We start from the raw sequence: 25,810 nt of genomic DNA, 5'->3' as shown, positions 1-25,810 counted from the left end.
ACACCCGGGACCCTAGCATCACCGGCCACTGGAGCATCAACACCGCCCCCTCCGGCCACACTCACAGAATCCCCTGGAACACCCTGCGACTCGCCAACACCCTCATTTGTCACACTCTGGTCCTCGGTCTCACTAACCTCTGGGACTCTGCCCCTACCGCAACCACGTCCGCGTCCACGACCACGTCTCTGTCCACGACCACGACCAGCAACAGTACCATCTCTAGCCATCTGCACTACCATGAACAGAAGACTAAGCAAACAATTACTATTAAAACAGAGAAACATAAACTCACCGTGGAATCACACAGTCGGCTCGAAGAGGATTTTCTAGGACTCCATGCCACACACAATTGACTAACTCACATAACGAATTAAGATATGCAATCCCAAACATCACAACAGAAACCTAGTGAACCCAAACCTAGAACTGTAAGGGCTCTGATACCAAAATGAAAGGACTGACCTTTTTAAAAAAAAATAATAAATAATAAATATAATATAGTAAATAAACTACAACCAGTGGTCCCATATCCACTAGCCACCTAACCATAATCACAATCATCAGCGGAATAACCAATCTCAATATCCAATAATATAACCATAAATATAACATCAACAATATCAAATAATCAAATAACAGGAAACATAGAACCAGCAACCTAGCAATGTTCTAATTATCCAACTCTAGCAACCTAGGAATGCCAGACAACATCAAACCGAGTCCCTAGAACAACCTCCTCTTCATTGCCTTGATTCCACGATCACACTTTGCCTTTACCTGCACCACAAACACATAATGAGATGCATGAGTATTTGATAAACACTCAGTGAGGCAATCCTCCCATCTACTGGGCTATACACATAAGCAACAGTGATTCCAAGTTCCAAACAATCAACAAAACAAAGCACACAAACCAGGAAAACGAACATCAACTCGCTGGAAGGGAGGTGTCGACCGACATCAGCCAAGTGTCGATCGACACTGGCTCTTCGTGTCGACCGACACTACCCCACAGTGTCGATTGATGCCTTCTTCACTGGTGTTGACCGACACCAAGTGGTGTCGATCGACACTCCCTCTGCAACCGCGATCCGCTCGAAGCCGAGAGTCGAATCTCGCTCCCAAACTCCACCAAATCGTCTAATACTCAAAACCCAAGCCTTATACATCCGTAGGAACATGTAGCAACCAATCCCAGCAAGAAAAACACACAAACAAGCAACAAACAAGCAAGAACAAGGGATCAAAGGCTTAGATAAGCCATGGTCATGCACTCACCTCTTTGCAGGAAGTTTCTTACCAACAATGGACGAATCCACACTCTCAGCAAGCTTCCCACACGATCCTAGCCTTGAATCCTTACTCCCACAGCAAGATCTCTCCCACAAAGCTTTGAAATCTCACAAACTCTCTCTAGAACCTCAAGAACCAACTCTCTCTTTTGTTTTTTTTTCTAAAAGCGGCGAAACAACACAAAAACACGACCCTAGGTCGTTTTCCCCCTTTTACAACTCGGTTCAATGGTTTCCTTAAACCAAACCTGCCAAAATTGACGATTGAATCAATTCGATCGAACCAGAAAAATAATGGTGTCGACCGACACCCCTTTGGTGTCGATCAACACCCTCATCCAAAACGCACAATTTGGTTTGCGGATGTTACATCAACAAATTTAAAATACTATGGAAGATAATGAGTCCTTATTTCCTATATATATATATAGTGCCACCAACAACGCTTATTCTGCCTACACAACACTAAATTATTTCTAACAATCTCACTAGAATATTCATTCTCTCTCACTCCAAAAATGAAGCTCTCTAACCGTGTTCTTTCAGCTTTTCTCTTGATCTCTTTTATCTTTATTGCTGCCACTATAGGTTCAATACTCATGTCATGTTATAGTTTCTAAATTATCATACATACATATATGTGAATTTAGGTGTTATATCATAATGAGTATACATTTTTATTATAGACATTAATTACTAAGTACTAACACACATATGCTCAAATGTGTTTTTATATTTATAGAGATGGGTTTGGCGGACAAAATATGCAAGACACGCAGCGATCGTTTCTCAGGTGTGTGCTTTAGCAGTAACAATTGTGCCATCATCTGCCAACTATTCGAGCAATTTGAAGGCGGTCAATGCGAATTCGACGGAGCTTTCCGTCGTTGTTTATGCACCAAAGCCTATTAAAGACCGTCATAATATTATCAAGAACGAGTTGTCTTTCAGACTTCTCTCTTTAATAATTGCTATGTGGTTATTGGAGAATATATCTTGAATTACAGACACTTTTTTTAAATTTGTGTTTTTTATTTTCTACCTTCGGATTTATTTTTTCTTGAAACAAATTAAAAATAATAAAATTACTATAAAATTACTATAAATTAATTAAAATATTCATTTAAACATTAAAATAAACTTTTGTTTTTATTTTTGTCAATGTTATATTCAAAATAAAAGCTTATATAGATGCTTTCTTAGACTAACTCGTCTTGTTTAAATTATTACAATGTTAAAACTGAGGATCGATTTACCTTACATGATAAACATATAGAAAATTTGGTGATACAACATTAACAACCTCTTATGCAATTCGTCAAATCTAATTCAATGACACATCATATTCCAATAGTTATGTAATGGTTCCGCATAATATATATTTCATTTTTTGGTCATCCACATATTACATAGCTAAAAGCAATAGATAAGTTTAACACATCTGCATTAATCAAAATTAGAAACATAATTAGGCTAACCACTTCCATGCCAAGTGAACTGGCTAAGGCTTCACCAAGCTGACATAAATTTGTGCCTCAAAAGAGATTCCAAACCGAGAAATCAAGGAAAAATATGTCTATTCCACTATATCCAAGTCTCTTGGAACCATATTTTGATTAGAATTTGGATGTCTCTCTTAAATACTGAGCTCCACATTGGTCGATATTTTTTGTCGGACTAGTTGGCTGTAAAATGACAGATAAGTAAATGAGGATCTTAATGGAGATCGAAATGATATAGTTGGGATGTACATTATGGAAGATTTATACCATTATGTGGCCTCCAGTCAGGGATTGAAAGCAAGCCCTAACTGTAACATCCGCGAACCAATTTTTAAGGTTTTTGGTGTGGGTGTCGATCGATACACCAAGGGTGTCGATCGACACCATGTTTTCCGGTTTGGTCCGGTTTGTTTTAATTGTTGTTTGGTTCGGTTTGGTTCAATTAAAATTCCTAAATCGTGATATAATTGTCTAGGACGAATTAAGGGTTTTGGGAAGTCTCATTTTTGTCGCCGTTAAGTGAGAAAAAGAGAGAAAGGAGAGAAAACGTTCTGTGATTTTTTTTCTGGGCTTGTTCTTGGTGATTTGGGAGAGATCTGAGGCTGTAGAAGTGATAGTTGTTGCTGGGAACGAAGGAGAAGCTTCTGGAGGTGTTGATTCCAACATTTCTCAATCCAATCTTCTGTTCTTGAGGTGAGTGCTTGACAATGGTTGATCTAAGCATGATATCTCTCTTGTTTGGGTGTTTTCTTTGTTGTTTGTGTTTTTTGTTGCTTGGGTTCGTTGCTTTTGTGATTCCCAGTGATTTACGAGGTAATTGGGTGAGTTTGGGACGGATTCGAGATGATTTGGAAGGACAGTTCGTCGTTGGTGTTCGTGCAGTTCGCGTCTGCAGGTATGGCATCGATCGACACCATTAGAGCATCGGTCGACACCGTTTGTGTCAGCATCGATCGACACCTTTCAAGCATCGGTCGACACCATGGCTCACAACATCGATCGACATCGGTTTAAGCGTCGGTCGACACCAGTCTCAACCGAGACTTGTTTTCCTAGTTTATTGTATTGCTTGTGTTTTGTTTGCTTGCTTAAGTTGAGGGTCTCATATGCTTGTGTGTATAACCTAGTAGATGGGAGGACGGCCTCACTAAGTATTTATGATAATACTTACGCATCTCAATTGTTGTTTGTGGTGTGCAGGTAAAGGAAAAGTGTGATCGTGGAATCAAAGGCGATGAAGAGGAGGATGTTCTAGAGGCTTGATTGACTGTGGTCTAGCTATTGTTAGGTTGCTAGAATTAGGTTGATAGAGCATTGTAGGATGTTGGAACTCTGCTATTCACTGTTGGTTTGGTTTATTGCATTATTGGTTATTGGTTTATTTATGTTGGAATTTTATTGGATTAATGGAATGTTTTCTTTGGTTAGTTGCGGTTGTTGATTGTTGCTAGAATGTTAGTGGGTATGGGACCACTAGCGAATTATATGTAAGAAAAAAAAAAGGGGAAGGGTTGTTTCATTTTGGTATCAGAGCCCTTACGGTTCTAGGTCTAGGGTTCATTGTGCTTTCGCTGTTGATGTTTAGGATTCCATGCTATGGTTGATTGTGTGAGTTGTTCAATTGTGTGTGGCATGAAGTCGTAGAACATCCTCTTTGAGCTTGTTTTGTGATTCCACGGTAAGTTGTGTTCTTGTGTTATTAGAACTATTTGTTGCTTAGTCTTCTGTTCTTGTTGATACTGATGGTTAGAGGTTAGGATGCTGTTGGTCGCGGTCGTGGTCGTGGTCGTGGGCGTGGTCGTGGTCGTGGTCGGGGACGAGTTCAGGTTCCTGAGGCCAGTGTGAGTGTGACCCAGAGCATGGCCAGTGAGGAGGTGGCAGAGTCACAGGTTCATCCTAGTGTGTCTGGAGACCAGGCTGGTTTGGGTGACGGCAGGGCGGATGGGCCCGGTGTCGGTCACGGTGTTGCCCCGGGTGTGAGGGTTGTAGCTGAGGGTGCTCCGGGCAGGGAGGATGTCTTGATGGACTTGCTAGCTCAGGTTTTGCAGTGACTTCCAGCAGTAGTGTCGCCAGTGGTTGGTGGGCAGGATCCACGAGTGCCGCCAGTGGTTGGTGGGCAGGATCTAGTAGTGCCGCCAGTGGGTGGTGGGCAGGTTCCAGCGGTGCAGACTGTGGCGGGTTTGCAGGCAGGTGTGCAGCCGGGGGCCGAGGTAGTGGATGCTCAGTATGTACAGATGATGGTGCAGCTGCAGCGAGTGGGAGCGGGGTATTTCTCAGGAGGTACCGATCCGAGTGTAGCGGATGAGTGGAGAGAGCGGATGGAGGATCTTTTCCTTTCGCTTAGGTGTCCCGACCAGTTCAGGGTGGATCTGGCAGTGTATTACTTGTCAGGAGATGCCCGTGTGTGGTGGAGGTCGGTGACAGCACGGAGGGTGCAGCGGGGTATGTCTTGGGGAGATTTTGTGAGGGAGTTTAACTCCAAGTATTTTCCTCAGGAGGCTCTTGATCGTATGGAGGCACGGTTCTTGGGGTTGACTCAGGGGGACCGTACAGTGCGGGAGCTGGATGCAGAGTTCAGTCGGCTTGTGGGGTATGCAGGCCGGGCATGGGAGCCAGAGTCGGCTCAGGTGCGGAGGTTCTTGTTGGCTCTGCGGGATGATCTGAGGACTCGGTGCAGAGTGAGGAGCTATGCTACGAGAGCGGAGCTGGTTGAGGTTGCAGCTGGGATAGAGGATGACTTGAGGTCACAGGTGGTTGTGGTCAGTTCTTCGGTGCAGCCACAGCGGTCTCAGCCGCATTCTATTCCTAGCAAGGGCGGCAAGCCTGCGCATGGGCAAAAGCGGAAGTTTGATGATATGCATAGATCGAGGCACGGGGGTGCGAGATGCTTTGGGTGTGGTAGCAGGGACCACAAGGTGACCAACTGTCCTCAGAGAGGTGAGAAGCGGGCAGTGACTGAGCAGCGGGCGGTGATGGAGCCGCGGACAGATACTCGGGTGTGTTACTACTGTAGAGAGACGGGGCATATCAAGCCTCGTTGTCCCAAGTTGCAGCAGATGGCAGTAGCAGCGGTGCAGGCTGGTGGTCAGCCAGGAGTGCAGTAGGGTGTGCAGCACGGTGTGCAGCCGGTGGGTTGGATCGAGCCGACGTCACAGGTGTACTCGACTAGGGAGCCCGGTGGCACTAGTGCAGGAGCGATCACAGGTATAACTTCTGAGATTCGAACTTGGTCAATTCAATAGTTCAGATTATATTTGTTTTTGCTTGTGGTCAAGTGTTAGGTTCTCAACACATGAGGTTTGTGTAGGGACCTTGTTGGTGGGCGGGTTTAAGTCCCATGTCATGTTTGATTCTGGAGCTTCTCATAGCTTCATTACTCCGGAGTGTGCCGAGAGTGCGGGGATCAGAGGGGATCCTGGAGAGCGTACAGGAGTTGTCAGAGTTGCGGGAGGCAAGTTCCTGAGAGTCATTGGACGAGCTGGAGGGATTGATATCCAGATCGCAGGAGAGTCGTGGCAAGCGGATTTGCTTATTAGTCCAGTGGAGTTGTATGATGTTATTCTCGGGATGGATTGGTTGCATCGGCATAGGATGCATTTGGATTGCTATCGGGGTAGAGTGGAGGTTTGAGTGTCCAGGAGGGAAGTTGGTTTTTCAGGGTATTAGACCGACTTCGGGGAGTCTCGTGATCTCAGCCGTTCAGGCTGGGAAGATGATCGAGAAGGGCCGTGAGGCTTATCTGGTTACTATATCTATGCCAGAGTTAGTGGGGAAGTCTACGGTTAGCGGTATTCCGGTTGTGGAGGACTTTGAGGATGTGTTCCTATCGTTGCAGGGATTACCACCATCTCGGTCGGATCCTTTTACTATTGAGCTGGAACCGGGACGATGCCGTTAAGGCTCCTTACAGGATGGCTCCAGCAGAGATGGCAGAGCTGAAGAAGCAGCTGGAGGATTTGTTGAGTAAGGGTTTTATCCGTCCTAGTTGTTCACCGTGGGGAGCTCCGGTGTTGTTTGTTAAGAAGAAGGATGGGAGTTTTCGGTTGTGTATTGACTATCGGGGTTTGAACCGAGTTACTGTGAAGAACAAGTACCCTCTCCCGAGGATTGATGAGTTGTTGGATCAGTTGAGGGGTGCTACTTAGTTCTCCAAGATCGACTTAGCATCAGGTTATCATCAGATTCCGATACATGAGGCAGATGTGAGGAAGATGGCTTTCAGGACGAGATATGGGCATTTTGAGTTTGTAGTGATGCCTTTCGGGTTGACTAACGCACCAGCTGTGTTTATGAGATTGATGAACAGCGTGTTTCAGGAGTTTCTGGACGACTCAGTCATCATTTTCATCGACGACATTCTGGTATTTTCTAAGAGTTCTGAGGAGCATGCAGTACATCTGAGAGCAGTTCTGGAGAAGCTGCGGGAGCAGAAGTTGTTTGCTAAGCTGAGTAAGTGCAGTTTCTGGCAGCGTGAGATGGGGTTCTTGGGTCATATTTTTTCAGCTGAGGGAGTTTCAGTGGATCCAGAGAAGATTCAGTCCATCAGGGAGTGACCGAGGCCACAGAGCGCCACTGAGATTCAGAGTTTCATGGGGTTAGCAGGTTACTACAGGAGGTTTGTTCGGGGTTTTGCAAGTATGGCACAGCCGATGACTAAGCTTACAGGGAAGGATGTTCCATTTGTATGGTCACCGGAGTGTGAGGCGAGTTTTGCTAGCCTCAAGCAGATGTTGACTACCACGCCGGTGTTAGCACTGCCTGAGCAGGACGAGCCTTATTGATCAACAGGTCAATTAAAACCTAATGTGTACTCCACCACGATCTAGTGGTATCGTTGTAACACTTAAGGATCGAATCCACAGAGACCAAACAATTGCACTAAGAAATTATCAAGATCAAATATAGCTAAGACAATGGAAAAGTTTTTGAATCAAGTAACTATCTAGAAACGAAAAAGTAAATAAGTTGTTTCTAAATCAAAATGGAAATATTGGGTGCAGGGAATCAGTTAGGGGACATGACCACGAAATTAGATGATAAATTGGGATAGCATTAAACACCGTTCTTGAACTCAAATCTCGAATGTAAAACTAACCTACTGTCGCAGCATTAGCTATCTATGCAAGGAATTGATAAAACTCTAAACCGTCGTTTGAATCTAAACAATCCTAGCAAGCAATAAGTTCAAGTTTGATTATGTTCACAAGGTGCCTCAACTTCAACTGTCGTTGGCTAAGGATCACCTTGCTCACCTATGTTCTTTTCAAGCAACTCAACAACACTTTTGGTGCCCCGATGAATTAAACCTAAGATCTTAATCTAGGTGATCAATCTAGCTTAAGCATTAAGAACAACTATAGATGAAGAACAATAAGATCAATCCCTAATCTAACAAATCTAGCATCAATTAATCATAAAAACCCTTCTGAAACCCTAAACCCAACAGTGAAACTACTCAGGCATAGAGAAACAGAAACAGCAAATCAAAGATGAAGAAAACATAATTGAATTGCAAAAGAATAGAAAATAGGGTTTAGAAATCTTCTCCAAAGTGTCAAGAAGGATTAGAGATCTTCTCCCTTTTGCTCTCAATACAAAATAGTCTCCGAAAAATAAAGCTTATGTCTCTGGAGGCCGTGCCTCTAACTTAAATATCAAAATAAAACCCTAAAAATCGGTTTAAAACAAATAAGGAAAAGTTGCGTCGGGAACGGGAATAGTCGATCTCGAAAGGATCAGTCGATCTGGAACGTTTTTCTGCTCTCACTCCATATGCCTACTAGCTTGATCAGTCTTCAACCAATTTAGCTCCAGATGCATATTTTCACCCCCATAACGCTCAGATTCCTTCCAAAGTCACCTAGGACCTGTAAAGACTCACAAAAGACAAAAAGGACTCTAAAAGCACACTTGGACCTAGAAAAAGACTCAAAACAAACCTAAAAACTATAGTTAAAACCCTATAAAATGCAGACACATCAATTCCCCCGGACTTGAATCTTTGCTTGTCCTCAAGCAAGAACAGACAGAAACTCAAGAACAGAGCAAAGGTTTGAAAGTGGAAACTCACATTATTCTTGGGAACTTCTTCTTTTCACTCTTCATCACATCAAACTGAGAACTACTTTTTGTACTCTGCCCATGATTAGGATCAACACTCCCTACTCTGAACTCCACAGTCTTAGAGAACCTTCAGTCTCCCCATCGTTGTCTCTCTACATCAGATTAGTAAAAAGGTGCGGTCTTACCATGGGAGTATCGATCATTGAACTGTTGACTCCTTTAACCTCTTATCGCCCAAGACCTCCTCTTATGCTCCCTTTCCTCTCTCTTTTCTCACTTCCAAAGGATTGATTTCTCCCTAATTTTCTAGGGTATCATTTTATTTTTTTTATCAATCCTTTGCTCTTTTCTTGTGGACAGGTTTCCATGAGTTCTGAAAGATGCACGGGTTTACGCACAACCCTCGGTTCACTTCTTTTATTACCTATATCCTTTTCTTTTTTCTTTTTCTCTTTTTTTTTTTTTTTTTTTACTGAGTACTGAAGGGAAGAGAGAGGGGAAACATACTTTGCGAGGAGATGCATGTCTTGTAAGGCTTAAGGGAGGAGTCTTGTCCGATGTATACCAAGTCCCAAGGCAAGAAGTTAAATCCGGTTAAGTCCTTTCAAAGCTAGAGACAACTTCTGGTTCAACCTATTGTTCTCCTTGGCGAGTGTCTTTTGGGGCGTGTTGAGACTGCTCATGTTCATTCCAAGCTTCATTCCAAATCAGAGGTACAAAAGCAATCATAAGAGTGTTAGTTCAAAGCAAAAGATTCCTGGAAATGATCATAGTTTCCCAATTTTTGACTCAATAAAATAAAAAAATGACTCAAATAAAAGAAAAATTCAAAGTAAACAACCAAAGAAAACGACATCAGTAACTTGGAGACATCCCTCCCCCGGACTTACTTCACACCGTCCCGGTGTGAAAGCAAAGCCAAGAAAAAGGAACCTCCGACAAGGAAAATAAGAAAATTGAAAAAGAAAAAGAAAGGAAAAGAAACAAAAACCGGTGATCTCGCATCTGGTGTTGGAGTGGTGTTGGCAAGGGTGGTGACGGAATCGACCAATCTCAGGGTGGTATCGACCGATCTGCAACATTATTGAACTTGGAGATACCCACAGCAAACCAACGGGATCGGTCGATCTTTAAGGAGGATCGATCGATCCAAAGCTCCTGGAACAAAAAAAATTCGCATCTTTTGCGTTTGGAACCTATTCTTGAAAACACTTAACACCATACGTGATTTCACCGTAATAAATACTAAAAACAAAACCAAAATCCTAAGACAAATAAAAAGAAAAGGGTAAGCCAGCACAAACCCCATGGGTTGCCTCCCATAAGCGCTTGTTTAAGGTCTATAGCTTGACCGCTCAACACAAAATGTTAATCATGAGTATCAAAAGGCTGAGCCAATGGACCTTTAGTCCTTCTCTTGTTAATGCAATAAACAATATGTGTCAAGTGACACATAATTATCCATGGCAAAACAATAAAATTCACATCAAGAAAGTTTACTACAAATGTAGCATATACTTTGAAATATTCCTTGATGGTTGGATGCTCATGAGGATCAAATGCATCTAATGGGAAAATAAAGTCAATTTCAGGTTCAAATGAGGTTTTCACAAAATAATTAACTTCATCACCATTAATTTCATAAAACACAATATCCTCATTCATATAATCAACCCCAGGGTCTTTTGTTTCATGCAAAATTGTATCAATATCAAGAACACACCCTAGGTAAGATTCTTCAAGAAGAGAGCTAGATACATCAGGCATTGAAAACTTAAACTCGAGATCATGAGCATTCAAAGCACAATGATATTCAATATCAAAACATATTTCATGATAATCCCTAGCAAGTTTTTCTGCTCTTAACATGTCTAGACGTTGAGACTCACATATCAAATCATAGCATTCATCAATGAGCAAAGGAGTATCCAAACTAGAAGTCACATCTTCAATGCATGGCATGTGAATATCCTCAAAATCATGAATTTCAAGGGTGGAAAAGCAAGTACCTTCTATTTGGCTTGGTGGAACCCAATTTATTACCTTTTCGCAAGCATGAGCTTCCCTAATCTCTGTGAAAGTGGGCTCCCTCTCTTCAAGTACTGCTCGATGTGAGATGAGATTCAACCGGATCATTGCTGCTAAGTTCCTCCTTGTCGTTGTTGGATGCTCCATGTAAAGCTCATCCAACTTAACTTTTTGATCCGGTGTAAGAACACTCTCATCAAACAGTGGCTCCACATAAGGCTCATCTAGAATGTCTTCATCAAATGTGGTCTCCTCTTCCTATGGCCAGTCATCGTAATCCATGGCCCCAAAAACATTTTTCATTATTTTTATCTATAAAAAGAGAAAAGAAAAATAATTAGTAAAAACAAAAATAAAATCTTAGACTATACTCAATTCTAAAATCTCAAAGGCAATCGTTTTGGTCCCCGGCAACGGCGCCAAATTGATCAACAGGTCAATTAAAACCTAATGTGTACTCCACCACGATCTAGTGGTATCGTTGTAACACTTCAGGATCGAATCCACAGGGACCAAACAATTGCACTAAGAAATTATCAAGATCAAATATAGCTAAGACAATGGAAAAGTTTGTGAATCAAGTAACTATCTAGAAATGAAAAAGTAAATAAGTTGTTTCTAAATCAAAAAGGAAATATTGGGCGCAGGGAATCAGTTAGGGGACATGACCACGAAATTAGATGATAAATTGGGATAGCATTAAACACCGTTCTTGAACTCAAATCTCGAATGTAAAACTAACCTACTGTCGCAGCATTAGCTATCTATGCAAGGAATTGATAAAACTCTAAACCGTCGTTTGAATCTAAACAATCCTAGCAAGCAATAAGTTCAAGTTTGATTATGTTCACAAGGTGCCTCAACTTCAACTGTCGTTGGCTAAGGATCACCTTGCTCACCTATGTTCTTTTCAAGCAACTCAACAACACTTTTGGTGCCCCGATGAATTAAACCTAAGATCTTAATCTAGGTGATCAATCTAGCTTAAGCATTAAGAACAACTATAGATGAAGAACAATAAGATCAATCCCTAATCTAACAAATCTAGCATCAATTAATCATAAAAACCCTTCTGAAACCCTAAACCCAACAGTGAAACTACTCAGGCATAGAGAAACAGAAACAGCAAATCAAAGATGAAGAAAACATAATTGAATTGCAAAAGAATAGAAAATAGGGTTTAGAAATCTTCTCCAAAGTGTCAAGAAGGATTAGAGATCTTCTCCCTTTTGCTCTCAATACAAAATAGTCTCCGAAAAATAAAGCTTATGTCTCTGGAGGCCGTGCCTCTAACTTAAATATCAAAATAAAACCCTAAAAGTTGGTTTAAAACAAATAAGGAAAAGTTACGTCGGGAACGGGAATAGTCGATCTCGAAAGGATCAGTCGATCCGGAACGTTTTTCTGCTCTCACTCCATCTGCCTACTAGCTTGATCAGTCTTCAACCAATTTAGCTCTAGATGCATATTTTCACCCCCATAACGCTCAGATTCCTTCCAAAGTCACCTAGGACCTGCAAAGACTCACAAAAGACAAAAAGGACTCTAAAAGCACACTTGGACCTAGAAAAAGACTCAAAACAAACCTAAAAACTATAGTTAAAACCCTATAAAATGCAGACACATCACTTATGTTGTGTATACAGATGCTTCTGGAGTGGGGTTGGGTTGTGTGCTTATGCAGCAGGGGAAGGTTATAGCCTATGCTTCGCGGCAGTTGCGGAAGCACGAAGTTAATTATCCTACTCATGATTTGGAGATGGCAGCAGTGATTTTTGCTCTGAAGATTTGGAGATCTTATCTGTATGGTGGGAAGGTAAAGGTATTTACAGATCACAAGAGTCTGAAGTACATTTTTACTCAGCCTGAGCTGAATTTGAGGCTAAGGCGTTGGATGGAGCTAGTAGCGGATTATGATCTTGACATAGCTTACCATCCTGGTAAAGCTAACCTAGTTGCAGATGCCTTGAGTCGGAAGTGGGCAGCTTCGGCTCAGGAGTAGGATATGGAGGCGTTGGTAGGTGAGATTAGTGCATTGAGTTTGTGTGCTATCTCACAGGAGCCTTTGGGTTTGGAGGCAGCTGATCAAGCGGATCTGTTGAGTAGAGTGCGGTTAGCTCAGGAGAGCGATGAGGGGCTGGTGAATGCCTCTAAGGCTGCGGGTTCAGAGTATCAGGTATCTGCTAATGGAACTATCCTTGTGCATGGTCGGATTTGTGTGCCCAAGGGTGAGGAGTTGAGGCAGGAGATACTGAGAGAGGCTCATTTGAGCAAGTTCTCTATTCATCCAGGGGCGACCAAGATGTACCGTGACCTCAAGCGGTATTATCACTGGGTCGGGATGAAGAAGGACGTAGCTGACTGGGTGGCAAAGTGTGATATTACAGAATTTATTACAGGCGGAGCATCAGGTTCCTGGTGGTTTATTACAGAGTTTTCCCATTCCAGAGTGGAAGTGGGATTTGATCACGATGGACTTCGTGGTGGGTTTGCCTGTGTCGAGGACGTTTGATGCGATATGGGTCATTGTGGACTGTTTGACTAAGTCTGCGCATTTTCTGGCCATCAAGAAAACTGATGGAGCTGCGGTTTTGGCCAGGAAGTATGTGAGGGAGATAGTCAGATTGCATGGGGTGCCTGCTAGTATTGTGTCTGATAGAGATTCCAAGTTTACTTCGGTGTTCTGGAGGGCGTTTCAGGCAGAGATGGGCACGAAGGTGCATATGAGTACAGCCTATCATCCTCAGACGGACGGTCAGTCAGAGAGGACGATCCAGATTTTGGAGGATTTGCTGAGGATTTGCTGAGGATGTGCGTGTTAGACTGGGGTTGTAGTGACCCTCACCTAGGGGTAAATTTTTGACGTGATTTCGAGTCCAAAAGACCGAGAAAAGTAGACAGCAAGAAGAGCTGAAAGTTTGATGAAGGAAAGTCCGAGAAAAGTGTAACGGACCAAGAGTTGTCCAAGTCGTCCGAGATGTACCGCCCGTACCATCCGAGACGCATCATCCGGTAGTCGCCGAGAAATACCGAGAGTACCGAGTACCGGAGAAATGGCCGAGTACTCGAGGAAGTTATCGAGTACTCGAGGAAGTTGCCGAGTATCCGAGAAAGTGTCGAGTACTCGAAGAAAGTTGCCGATGGATGCCAATAGTTGCCAAGAGAGCTGCCGAGGATCGACGATGGTCGACCGAGAGTATTAAAAGTCTTCCCCACCAAAAATCATTTAAGTCAAGGAAGTTAAGTGGATTAATATTTTAATCAAGAAGACTTAGTGGAGTTAGTGGGATGAATATTTTATTCAAGAAGACTTAGTGGGGATTAGTGGAGGATTAAAGAATTCAAGGAAGCTAAGTGGAAATCAAGGTGGCTAATCAAGATTCTTCCAAGTGTTGAGTATTGCTCTAATACACACTAATGAGGAGAGTGCATGTGACTCTCATTGGTTGCCTCCACAGCCAATTCACTCTATAAATAAGCTCTCATTCCTCTCATTTTCTCACAAAGAAAGAAGGGGTAAGTTGAGAGAGTTTGAGAGAGAAAGATGAAAAGAGTGAGTGTTGCGAGAGAAAGAAGAAGGTGTTGAGAGGGAAAGAAGAAGGTGCAAGAGAAGACTATCGACCAACGACCATCAACGTTAGATCGATAAGGAAATCGACTCTAACCGAAGGAGAGATCCGAGTTGCTGCAGAAGAGCTTCAACAAAGGAGATCATTCGTTGACGGTTTACTATGAGTTCAGGCACATATTTGCATCGGCTTAGATGGAGAGTTAAAAATATCCATCTAGTGCGCGGTTATGCATATTGCATGTAGATGCATTTACTTGAAGTTCTTTTATGTTTTCTTGTTTAAATGCATGCGCGGTGAGGTTGTGCTAGTTACTAGATCAAAATGATCTAGTAACAAAGGCGAGTTTTGGTTGAGATACTTGTAAGATTATGGGTTTAAAAACCGTATAAACTCAAGTATAAACTTTGGTGAGATCTTAAAGCGTTCTAGTCCGCGAGAAATTCTAGCTACGCGTTGTAAGATTTGGTATTGCTATCCTTCCCATTCCGTGCCACATGCAGCCGCGACATGAAACCCATGTTTGTGTGTGTGCAGGGTTGGTCATGAAGAGCTCGGAGGTTACTGGGCTCGCAACCCTGGCCGAGGCTATCTACACGACGGTGTAATTTTGGTTGATATCCAAACGCTTGCCTTTGTGGTGGCGACTTGGAGAATTCATGAGGGGTTTGGGGAAGAGGGATGCATACCGGGCCCAAATAAAACTGATGTTTTATTTCAAGTTATACTATTGCATGTTGTTGCATGTTGTTGCATGTTGTTGCTTATGGTTGCATGTAGTTGCGTTTATTGGTAGAGTGATTTCTGTTAGCTTGATAGCTTCCGCATGTAATCTCTGATGGTTGTTGAGTAGTTTTGCTTGCTTGCTTGTTAATCGCTTATGCCTGCATGTTGTTTATCTATGCTTGCATGTTGCTTGTTTATGTTCGCATGTTGTTGTATTTGCGTGCATGTTGATTGTTAATGGGGAATTGGGGTTTGGGATTTATTTCTCTGCAGGAATCTTGAGCTCACTAAGTAATCTTAGATTACTTATGATAATATTGTTGTTCTGCAGGTAACCCTAGAGGGGACTAGAGGGCGTGGTGAACGATAGGACTCCGGAGTAGTTTTCTTTTTGGTGTCTATTGTAAAATAAAAGTATGTTTATTTGCGAACCAAACTTTGCTCTATGCCTTGTGAACTTTTATGTGTACTCGGTTGTAGTTACTGTTTTAAGTTTAATGCATTCGGATTTTTCTTTAAATCGAGCGATGTCGTACTGATATAGACTTAGTCCGAGTTGGCTCAACACACGGCGTGTCTGTAGGGTTGCAAAGCCTTAAGGATGGGCCGTGTGGTCTGGAACCTCGCCGAGGGACTGATCGAAGGGCCTGATTTGTTCTAGCACTTGACCGGACCTTTGACAAACGTTCCCATAGTAGCGCCGCGGTGCCGTCCGATGGCCTGGGTGGTCATAGTGCGGTTCGGGGGCGTTACAACTGTGGTATCAGAGCATGGTTATGATGCTGTATTGGACTCGCATTTTCAAATGATTTATCGAGTCAAATGGTCGTAATAGACACTTAGGATAATCCGGATCGTTCATCACTTAGGGTTAGATGGGATTAAGTAAACCCTTTTGTTGATCGTGGATGTAGATGTCTCATCAAGGATCCGAAAGATCTAGGTCGACGTATCGTTCGCCGGACACAGAGAGGGGTTCAAGTCAGCAGTTTGGTCCAGAGGAATGGGGTTCGCAGTTTGATGATGCGCAAAGGGAAGAGTCGTTCCCAGACATGTATGGGCCGGACATGGTTATGCCGGAGTGGTATGTACCTGGCGCGACGCCAAGATACACACCAGCGGGTTCAAATCGTTTTAGTACACCGGAGAGTATGTACCCGCCAGGGTTTTCACCGTTTGGACCGTACGCCACCTATCCAACTCAGAACATGCCGAGGGGAGACCAAGCGCATGGAGAAGGACCGAGTGAGCAGAATGTGCCGGAGACCCAGCAGACACTTAAGATGGTCCAAGACCTCTTGAACCATATGATCCAGCAACAGCAGCAGGACCAAGCAAACCGTGCAGCAGAAGATCCGTCCGACCAGTTTCTAAAACGAGTGATGTTGTTGCGAAACTTAGGATTTCGTAAATTCAAAGGAGACCCGAATGTGGTATTAGCAGACGCGTGGATAAAAGACCTGGAGAATAATTTCGAGATGACAAGGTGTCCAGAGGAGCTTAGGAGACTAGTAGCAGTTAATTTCTTGGAAGAAGATGCTCGTGCATGGTGGGATACCGTAGTTTCTCGTTACCGGTTCCAGACGATAACGTGGGGAATTTTTAAGAAAGAGTTCGAGGTGAAGTACTTTCCACCAGAGTCACGCGACCGGTTGGAGAATCAGTTTTTGCAACTAGAACAAGGTGAAATGACCGTTCGAGCATATGGGAGGATTTTTACAAGACTTCGGAGGTATCTGTACCAAGGAAATGATGACGAGTTAGCAATGGCCCGGAGATTCTTTAACGGACTCAGGCCAGTTATTAATGGAAGGTTACACGCTGTGACCTACCGCAGTGTTGCGGAAGTGGAAGAGAGAGCTGTGAGTGTTGAGGAAGCTATCGAGATAGAGAAGGAGATTGCAGCTCGGGAGAAAAAGAAGGAATCAGTCCAGCAGACTAAGATTGTGAACACCCGAAAGGTGAATCAAGTGGCAGGACGGAATTGGGGCGCAGGCCGCGGAAAGAATAAGATGAATGTTAGCCAAGGAGGTCGTAATGTGAGCAACATGGATCCGAGAGGATGCTATGTGTGCGGGCAAGTTGGGCATTTCGCTCGCGCTTGTCCGACTGTTGAGGAAACGAAGGGTAACAATCTGTCGACCGTCACGTGTTTCTACTATGTCGAGTTAGGACACTATGCGAACTCATGTCCGTCGAAGCCGGCCAAACCGAACGCCCAAACTGTGAACTGTGCCCAGACAGCGAACCAAGTGAAGGAACCCCCAGCAAAGAAGCAAGCAATCCCAGCAAATGTTTTTGCTTTAGGAGTAGAGCCACCCAAACCTCCACAGGCTGCGAAGGGCCCTATAACAGGTTTGATTGGATTCTAACTCTCTTGTGATTGTTAGTGATTGTTTGTGTGTTTTGCGTGGTTAGTTTTAGCATTGCATTTTATTATATTTGCTTTGCGTTTAGGAACATTACTTGTTAGTGGTAACCCCACACATGTACTGTTCGATTCGGGAGCGTCCAATAGTTTTGTGACTCCCGAAGTGGTTGACAAGTTTGGAGACTTGTGTGAGGAGGAAGAGGTGAACATCAACGTCTACACTGCTGGTAATCAACCACCGCTGAAGACAAGAAGATGGGTCAAGGAAGTGTCGATAGTCTTGCAAGATACGAACCTCCCGGTAAATCCGTTGGTGATGCCATTGGATAGGTTCGATGCTATTCTGGGAATGGATTGGTTATCGGAACACCAAGCCCATATAGACTGCAGCATGAGCAAAGTTATATTTGAAAATGGAGGGAGGACCCCTCTAGTTTTCAATGGGATCAGCCCAAGTGAAACGGCATACTTCGCATCGGCAGCAAGAATTGGAAGATCTATTGAAGAGGATGAAGTGTATTTAGTCACTCTGACCGCCATGGGAGGAGATGACAAGGAAGGCATGGAAGTTGAGGACATTGCCATAGTTAAGGACTTTGAGGACGTGTTTAGGCCATTGGAAGGATTGCCTCCACCAAGGAGCCATCCTTTTACCATAAATTTGTAGCCCGGAGCTACCCCAATTGCTAAGGCACCGTATCGCATGGCACCAGCCGAGTTGGCTGAACTCAAGTCTCAGTTAGAGGACTTGTTGGAGAAGGGTTTTATATGACCAAGTTCGTCGCCATGGGGAGCCCCAGTGTTGTTCGTCAAGAAAAAGGACGGAAGCATGCGGTTATGTATTGATTACCGAGGTATCAATAACATAACTATAAAGGACAAGTATCCTTTGCCAAGGATCGATGAGCTGTTAGACCAGCTAAGAGGAGCATGTTGGTTTTCAAAGATTGATTTAGCCTCCGGCTATCATCAAATCTCAATTGCTGAACAAGATGTGATGAAGACGGCGTTCCAAACGAGATATGGCCAGTATGAGTTCGTGGTAATGCCGTTTGGACTTACCAATGCACCGGCGGCATTCATGCGATTGATGAATGAAGTTTTTCAGGATTACCTGGATCGGTTCGTGATAATATTCATCGATGACATCCTGATATATTCGCGTAGTGCGGAGGAGCACGCGGAGCATCTGAAGAAGGTTTTGGAGAGGCTAAGGGAAATGAAGCTATTTACGAAGTTTAGCAAGTGCAACTTTTGGCAAAGGGAACTTGGATTTCTAGGACACCGAGTTTTGGAGTAAGGTGTGTCCGCCGACCCAGAAAAGATCGCCGCGATACAGGATTGGACGAAGCCAACGACCGCGTCAGAAGTAAGGAGTTTCTTAGGCCTTGCAGGCTATTACCGAAAGTTTGTAAAGGGGTTTTCGTCCATCGCGAAACCGTTGACACGGCTTACCTGGAAAGGAGCACTGACATTAGCACCAGTGTTAGCCCTACCCGAGCCAAACAAACCATATTCTGTGTTTACAGACGCATCAAGAGTTGGAGTTGGATGTGTGTTGATGCAAGGAGATAGGGTGATTGCCTATGCATCTAGACAGTTAAGGAAGCATGAAGAGAATTACCCCACACATGACCTGGAGATGGCAGCCGTGGCGTTTGCATTGAGAATATAGAGATCGTATTTGTATGGAGAAGCTGTCCAGGTATTTACGGACCTCCAAAGTCTTAAATACTTGTCCACGCAACCAGATCTTAATTTGCGCCTGTGGAGATGGATGGAGTTCGTAGCCGACTACGATTTGAAGATTCAGTATCACCCAGGCAAAGCGAATGTAGTAGCAGATGCGCTAAACCGAAGAAAAGCACAAGTTGATGTCGAGAAGGACGTGGAGTCTTTAGCTGAGGAATTGAAGAAGGTAAGACTTTTAGCCTTAGAGGGAGAATCTAGTGAGCCGTTGGGTTTACAAGCCGTAACTCAAGTGAGCCTGTTACGTCGAATTCATGAAGAACAACCCAAGGACGAGAACTTGAAGAAGATCATCGAAGAGTTGAAAAGTTCGGAAGGACCGAATGCTAGTGGTTATCATCTGGCGGATGATGACACTTTACTTCTCAATGGGAGAGTAACCGTACCTGACAGGAACGGACTACGAGAAGAGATATTAGGAGCCGCCGATAGCTCAGCATTGAGTATACATCCGGGGAGCACCAAGATGTACAAAGATGTGCGTAGATATTATCATTGGCCTGGACTGAAGAGAGCAGTAGCAAAATGGGTAAGCCAATGTGATTCATGTCAACGAATCAAGGTAGAGCATCAAGTGCCAGCAGGATTGCTTCGCAACTTGCCCATACCGACTTGGAAATGGGACTCTATCTCTATGGATTTCATTACCGGTCTACCTATAAGAAAAGGGAGAATCAATGACGCAGTATGGGTAGTGGTTGATCGTTTAACCAAAGTAGCCCGTTTGGTTCCAGTAAGAAGCACGGATCAAGCGCCAGTCTTGGCAGAGAAGTATATAGACGAGATTTTGAAGCTTCATGGAGTGCCAGCAAACATTGTCTCTGATCGCAACCCGAAGTTCGCGTCAATATTCTGGCAAGATTTACATAGGGCGTTGGGAACAGATGTTCATATGAGCACCTCATTTCACCCAGAGACTGACGGACAGACTAAGAGAACTATTCGAACCATAGAGGACATGATCCGACTATGTGCGCTAGAATGGTCATCAGATTAGGAGAAGAATTTGTCATTGGTGGAGTTCGCGTATAACAACAGTTATCACTCGAGCACCAGCATGTCGCCATTTGAAGCCATGTACGGAAGGCCGTGTAGAACGCCTTTATGTTGGACGGAAGTTGGAGAACGGACAAGTTTCAATCACAAGTTGATTGATGAAACAACAGAGAAGATCAAGTTTATCCGAGAGAGCATAAAGAATGCTCAAGATCGCCAGAAGAAGTACGCAGACCGGAAGAGGCGAGAAGTGGAGTTTGAAGTTGGAGATATGGTGTATTTGAAGGTTGCACCACAAAAAGGAAAGGATCGTTTTGGCAAAGTGGGAAAGCTTGCGGTAAGGTTTATCGGACCGTACCGGATTGAGAAAAGAGTTGGCGAGGTAGCCTATCGGTTATCAATGCCCGAGGTTATGCGATTGCATAAAGTCTTCCACGTTTCACAACTACGGAAGCATATGCCAGATCCTAGAATGATTGTGCCAGAGCCTATCGAGGAGTTGGAGTCAAACCTAACCTACCCCGAAGGACCATTTGGAATAGGACAAAGAAGAACCCGAAAGTTGTAGAACCGGAGCATTCCTCAAATCCAAGTATTTTGGGGAAAATAGAACCGTAAGGTCACCACATGGGAAGATGAGGATAGGATGCGTGCCAAGTATCCTCAGTTGTTCGCTGAAGAAGATGAGGCAGGACCGTCAGAACCCTATGGAATTCGGGATGAATTTTTTTAAGGGGGGAGAATGTAGTGACCCTCACCTAGGGGTAAATTTTTGACGTGATTTCGAGTCCAAAAGACCGAGAAAAGCAAACAGCAAGAAGAGCTGAAAGTTTGATGAAGGGAAGTCCGAGAAAAGTGTAACGGACCAAGAGTTGTCCGAGTCGTCCGAGACGTACCGCCCATACCGTCCGAAACGCATCATCCGGTAGTCGCCGAGAAATGCCGAGAGTACCGAGTACCAGAGAAAGTGCCGAGTACTCGAGGAAGTTATCGAGTACTCGAGGAAGTTGCCGAGTATCCGAGAAAGTGTCGAGTTTCCGAAGGAAGTTGCCGATGGATGCTGATAGTTGCCGAGAGAGCTGCCGAGGATCGACGATGGTCGACCGAGAGTATTAAAAGTCTTCCCCACCAAAAATCACTTAAGTCAAGGAAGTTAAGTGGATTAATATTTTAATCAAGAAGACTTAGTGGAGTTAGTAGGATGAATATTTTATTCAAGAAGACTTAGTGGGGATTAGTGGAGGATTAAAGAATTCAAGGAAGCTAAGTGGAAATCAAGGTGGCTAATCAAGATTCTTCCAAGTGTTGAGTGTTGCTCTAATACACACTAATGAGGAGAGTGCATGTGACTCTCATTGGTTGCCTCCACCGCCCATTCACTCTATAAATAAGCTCTCATTCCTCTCATTTTCTCACAAAGAAAGAGGGGGTAAGTTGAGAGAGTGTGAGAGAGAAAGAAGAAAAGAGTGAGTGTTGCGAGAGAAAGAAGAAGGTGTTGAGAGGGAAAGAAGAAGGTGCAAGAGAAGACTATCGACAAACGACCATCAACGTTAGATCGATAAGGAAATCGACTCTAACCGAAGGAAAGATCCGAGTTGCCGCGAGAAGAGCTTCATCAAAGGAGATCATTTGTCGACGGTTTACTGTGAGTTCAGGCACATATTTGCATCGGTTTAGATGTAGAGTTAAAAACAACCATCTAGTGCGTGGTTATGCATGTTGCATGTAGATGCATTTACTTGAAGTTCTTTTAGGTTTTCTTGTTTAAATGCATGCGCGGTGAGGTTGTGCTAGTTACTAGATCAAAATGATCTAGTAACAAAGGCAATTTTTGGTTGAGATACTTGTAAGATTATGGGTTTAAAAACCGTATAAACTCAAGTATAAACGTTGGTGAGATCTTAAAGCTTTCTAGTCCGCGAGAAATTACGGCTAAACGTTGTAAGATTTGGTATTGCTAACCTTCCCATTCCGTGCCACATGCAGCCGTGACATGCAACCCATGTTTGTGTATGTGCAGGGTTGGTCACGAAGAGCTCGGAGGTTACTGGGCTCGCTACCCTGGCCGAGGCTATCTACACGACGTGTAATTTTGGTTGATATCCAAACGTTTGCCTTTGTGGTGGCGACTTGGAGAATTCATGAGGGGTTTGGGGAAGAGGGATGCATACCGGGCCCAAATAAATTAAACTTGTTAAAAACTGATGTTTTATTTCAAGTTATACTATTGCATGTTGTTGCATGTTGTTGCTTATGGTTGCATGTAGTTGCATTTATTGGTAGAGTGATTTCTGTTAGCTTGATAGCTTCCGCATGTCATCTCTGATGGTTGTTGAGTAGTTTTGCTTGCTTGCTTGTTAATCGCTTATGCCTGCATGTTGTTTATCTATGCTTGCATGTTGCTTGTTTATGTTCGCATGTTGTTGTATTTGCGTGCATGTTGATTGTTAATGGGGAATTGGGGTTTGGGATTTATTTCTCTGCAGGAACCCTGAGCTCACTAAGTAATCTTAGATTACTTATGATAATATTGTTGTTTTGCAGGTAACCCTAGAGGGGATTAGAGGGCGTGGTGAACGATAGGACTCCGGAGAAGTTTTCTTTTTGGTGTCTATTGTAAAATAAAAGTATGTTTATTTGCGAACCAAACTTTGGCTCTATGCCTTGTGAACTTTTATGTGTACTCGGTTGTAGTTACTGTTTTAAGTTTTAATGCATTCGGATTTTTCTTTAAATCGAGCGATGTCGTACTGATATAGACTTAGTCCGAGTCGGCTCAACACACGGCGTGTCTGTAGGGTTGCAAAGCCTTAAGGATGGGCCGTGTGGTCGGGAACCTCGCCGAGGGACTGGTCGAAGGGCCTGATTTGTTCTAGCACTTGGCCGGACCTTTGACGAACGTTCCCATAGTAGCGCCGCGGTGCCGTCCGATGGCCTGGGTGGTCATTGTGCGGTTCGGGGGCGTTACAGGGGTGGTCATTGGGCAGATCATTTGATCTTTGTGGAGTTTGATTACAACAACAGCTACCAGGCTAGTATTGGGATGGCTCCTTATGAGGCTTTGTATGGAAGGCTGTGTCGTACACCGTTATGTTGGACTCAGGTGGGGGGGAGAGGAGCATATATGGTGCGGATTTTGTTCAGGAGACGTCGAAGAAGATTCGGGTTCTGAGGCTGAACATGAGGGAGGCTCAGGATCGGCAGAAGAGCTATGCTGATAAAAGGAGAAAGGATCTTGAGTTTCAGGTTGGTGATAGAGTGTATCTCAAGATAGCCATGTTGCGGGGTCCGAACAGGTCATTGACAGAGACTAAGTTGAGTCCGAGGTACATGGGTCTGTTCAGAGTGGTTGAGCGGGTGGGACCAGTGGCATACCGGCTGGAGTTGCCTGAGGTTATGCGTGCGTTCCACAAGGTATTTCATGTGTCGATGCTGAGGAAGTGTCTTCACGAGGGTGACCGGTTGTTGCCTAAGATTCCTGAGGATCTTCAGCCCAACATGACGTTGGAGGCGAGGTCGTTGAGGGTACTCGGGAGGAGAGTCAAGGAACTTCGGAAGAAGAAGATTCCTTTGATGAGAGTCCTGTGGGACTGTGATGGAGTAGAGGAGCAGACTTGGGAGCCCGAGGCGAGGATGAAGGCAAGGTTTAAGAAGTGGTTTGAGAAGCAGGCCGCAACTTGAGCTTGTCTAGCCGGGTCCGAGTTGTAGTCCATGGCTGGAGCGGGTACGGAGTATTCCAGCCCATCTCTCTTGATACTTGGTCGCTTAGGGGTGGTTGGTTGTGCGACTAAGTACCAAGATGAGGTGGTGCTCGGGATGCGGATTGATGAATTGGATTGTTGTATCTTATTTTTCTATTGTATTTTTGTTGAGGTTGTAACGATTATGATATTTTTGAGATTAATAAGATGAGTATTTTTCTTTATGTTGACTGTTGTTGTCATGGGAAGAAGAGAAATAGCTCGGGTTTCTATTTTGGAAGTTTCCATAAATAGAGAGTTTAAACAAAAGGAAGGTTTCCAGAATTAGAAAGTTTCTAAAAAGGGAATTTTTGTGGGAAGTGTTGAGGTAGATCTAGCCGGGAGATACTCGATGGCATCAGATTTGTTTTGCTCAAGGCTGTGTGGGCCCAACTCATGTGATACCGATAGCTCGATGGACTTTGTGGCCAGAGAGTGGGAGTGGTATGAGGCTTCGGATGACGATCCGAGAGCGCGCTCGAGGGTGACGACCCCAGAGCGGGATATTTGAGACTCCCTGTATACCGTAGCTGTGGGCCGCGGCTTGGCAGTGAGCCGGTATGTCTCGAGGGTTGCGACCCGAGAGCGGGGGGAGTGTGTGTGAGTGACTTCCTGGATGCCATAGCTTAAGGCGGATGGCCTGATAGCGAGCCGGCATGATTCGTTGGTTGCGACCACGGTCGGGGGAAGCACTGAGTTGTGAGCAAATAGTGTTTTTGATGCGAGTATATTAGCTAGAGGGAGACCTCATGGTTCAGTCGGAGGTGTGCGGGCTGTTGTGACAGTGCACGGGAAACCTTGGCTGACGGTGTTTAGTACGGTCGGGGATGTGCGGGCCGTGTTGACGGTGGCACGGAGGTCCTTGACGGATGGACGGTGTTGCGGGATTCGAGGACGAATCCTTGTTGGTGGGGGAGAATTGTAACATCCGCGAACCAATTTTTAAGGTTTTTGGTGTGGGTGTCGATCGATACACCAAGGGTGTCGATCGACACCATGTTTTCCGGTTTGGTCCGGTTTGTTTTAATTGCTGTTTGGTTTGGTTTGGTTCAATTAAAATCCCTAAATCGTGATATAAGTGTCTAGGATGAATTAAGTGTTTTGGGAAGTCTCATTTTTGTCGCCGTTAAGTGAGAAAAAGAGAGAAAGGAGAGAAAAAGTTCTGTGATTTTTTTTCTGGGCTTGTTCTTGGTGATTTGGGAGAAATCTGAGGCTGTAGAAGTGATAGCTGTTGCTGGGAATGAAGGAGAAGCTTCTGGAGGTGTTGATTCCAACATTTCTCAATCCAATCTTCTGTTCTTGAGGTGAGTGCTTGACCATGGTTGATCTAAGCATGAGATCTCTCTTGTTTGGGTGTTTTCTTTGTTGTTTGTGTTGTTTGGGTTCGTTGCTTTTGTGATTCCCAGTGATTTCCGAGGTAATTGGGTGAGTTTGGGACGGATTCGAGATGATTTGGAAGGACAGTTCTTCGTTCGTGTTCGTGCAGTTCGCGTCTGCAGGTATGGCATCAATCGACACCATTAGAGCATCGGTCGACACCGTTTGTGTCAGCATTGATCGACACCTTTCAAGCATCGGTCGACACCATGGCTCACAGCATCGATCGACACCGGTTTAAGCGTCGGTCGACACCAGTCTCAACCGAGACTTGTTTTCCTGGTTTGATGTATTGCTTGTGTTTTGTTTGCTTGCTTAACTTGAGGGTCTCATATGCTTGTGTGTATAACCTAGAAGATGGGAGGACGGCCTCACTAAGTATTTATGATACTTA

The 25,810-nt window shown here is 44.2% G+C and overlaps 1 protein-coding gene and 1 pseudogene across 1 annotated transcript; both read left to right on the top strand.

The window, feature by feature from the left end:
- The first annotated feature begins 1,784 nt into the window (after positions 1 to 1,784).
- On the top strand, positions 1,785 to 2,207 carry LOC147937563 (defensin-like protein 8 pseudogene; annotated as a pseudogene).
- An 18,153-nt stretch (positions 2,208 to 20,360) lies between these two features.
- Positions 20,361 to 20,867, top strand: LOC147937562 (uncharacterized). The gene has a single exon (XM_087464278.1). It carries the CDS (start codon positions 20,361 to 20,363, stop codon positions 20,865 to 20,867), a length of 507 nt encoding a protein of 168 aa, XP_087320404.1.
- Positions 20,868 to 25,810: the final 4,943 nt, after the last annotated feature.

The sequence above is a fragment of the Camelina sativa genome, chromosome 9 (genome assembly GCF_030686135.1).
Source record: "Camelina sativa cultivar CO46 ecotype springtype chromosome 9, ASM3068613v1".
Lineage (NCBI taxonomy): Eukaryota > Viridiplantae > Streptophyta > Magnoliopsida > Brassicales > Brassicaceae > Camelina > Camelina sativa.
Note: the sequence above shows the minus strand (reverse complement) of the source record. Positions and strands in the feature narration are given on the sequence as shown.

Excerpts from the sequence above, each read along its gene's own strand:
- LOC147937562 (XM_087464278.1), top strand. The coding sequence starts at position 20,361 with ATGTCGCCATTTGAAGCCATGTACGGAAGGCCGTGTAGAACGCCTTTA.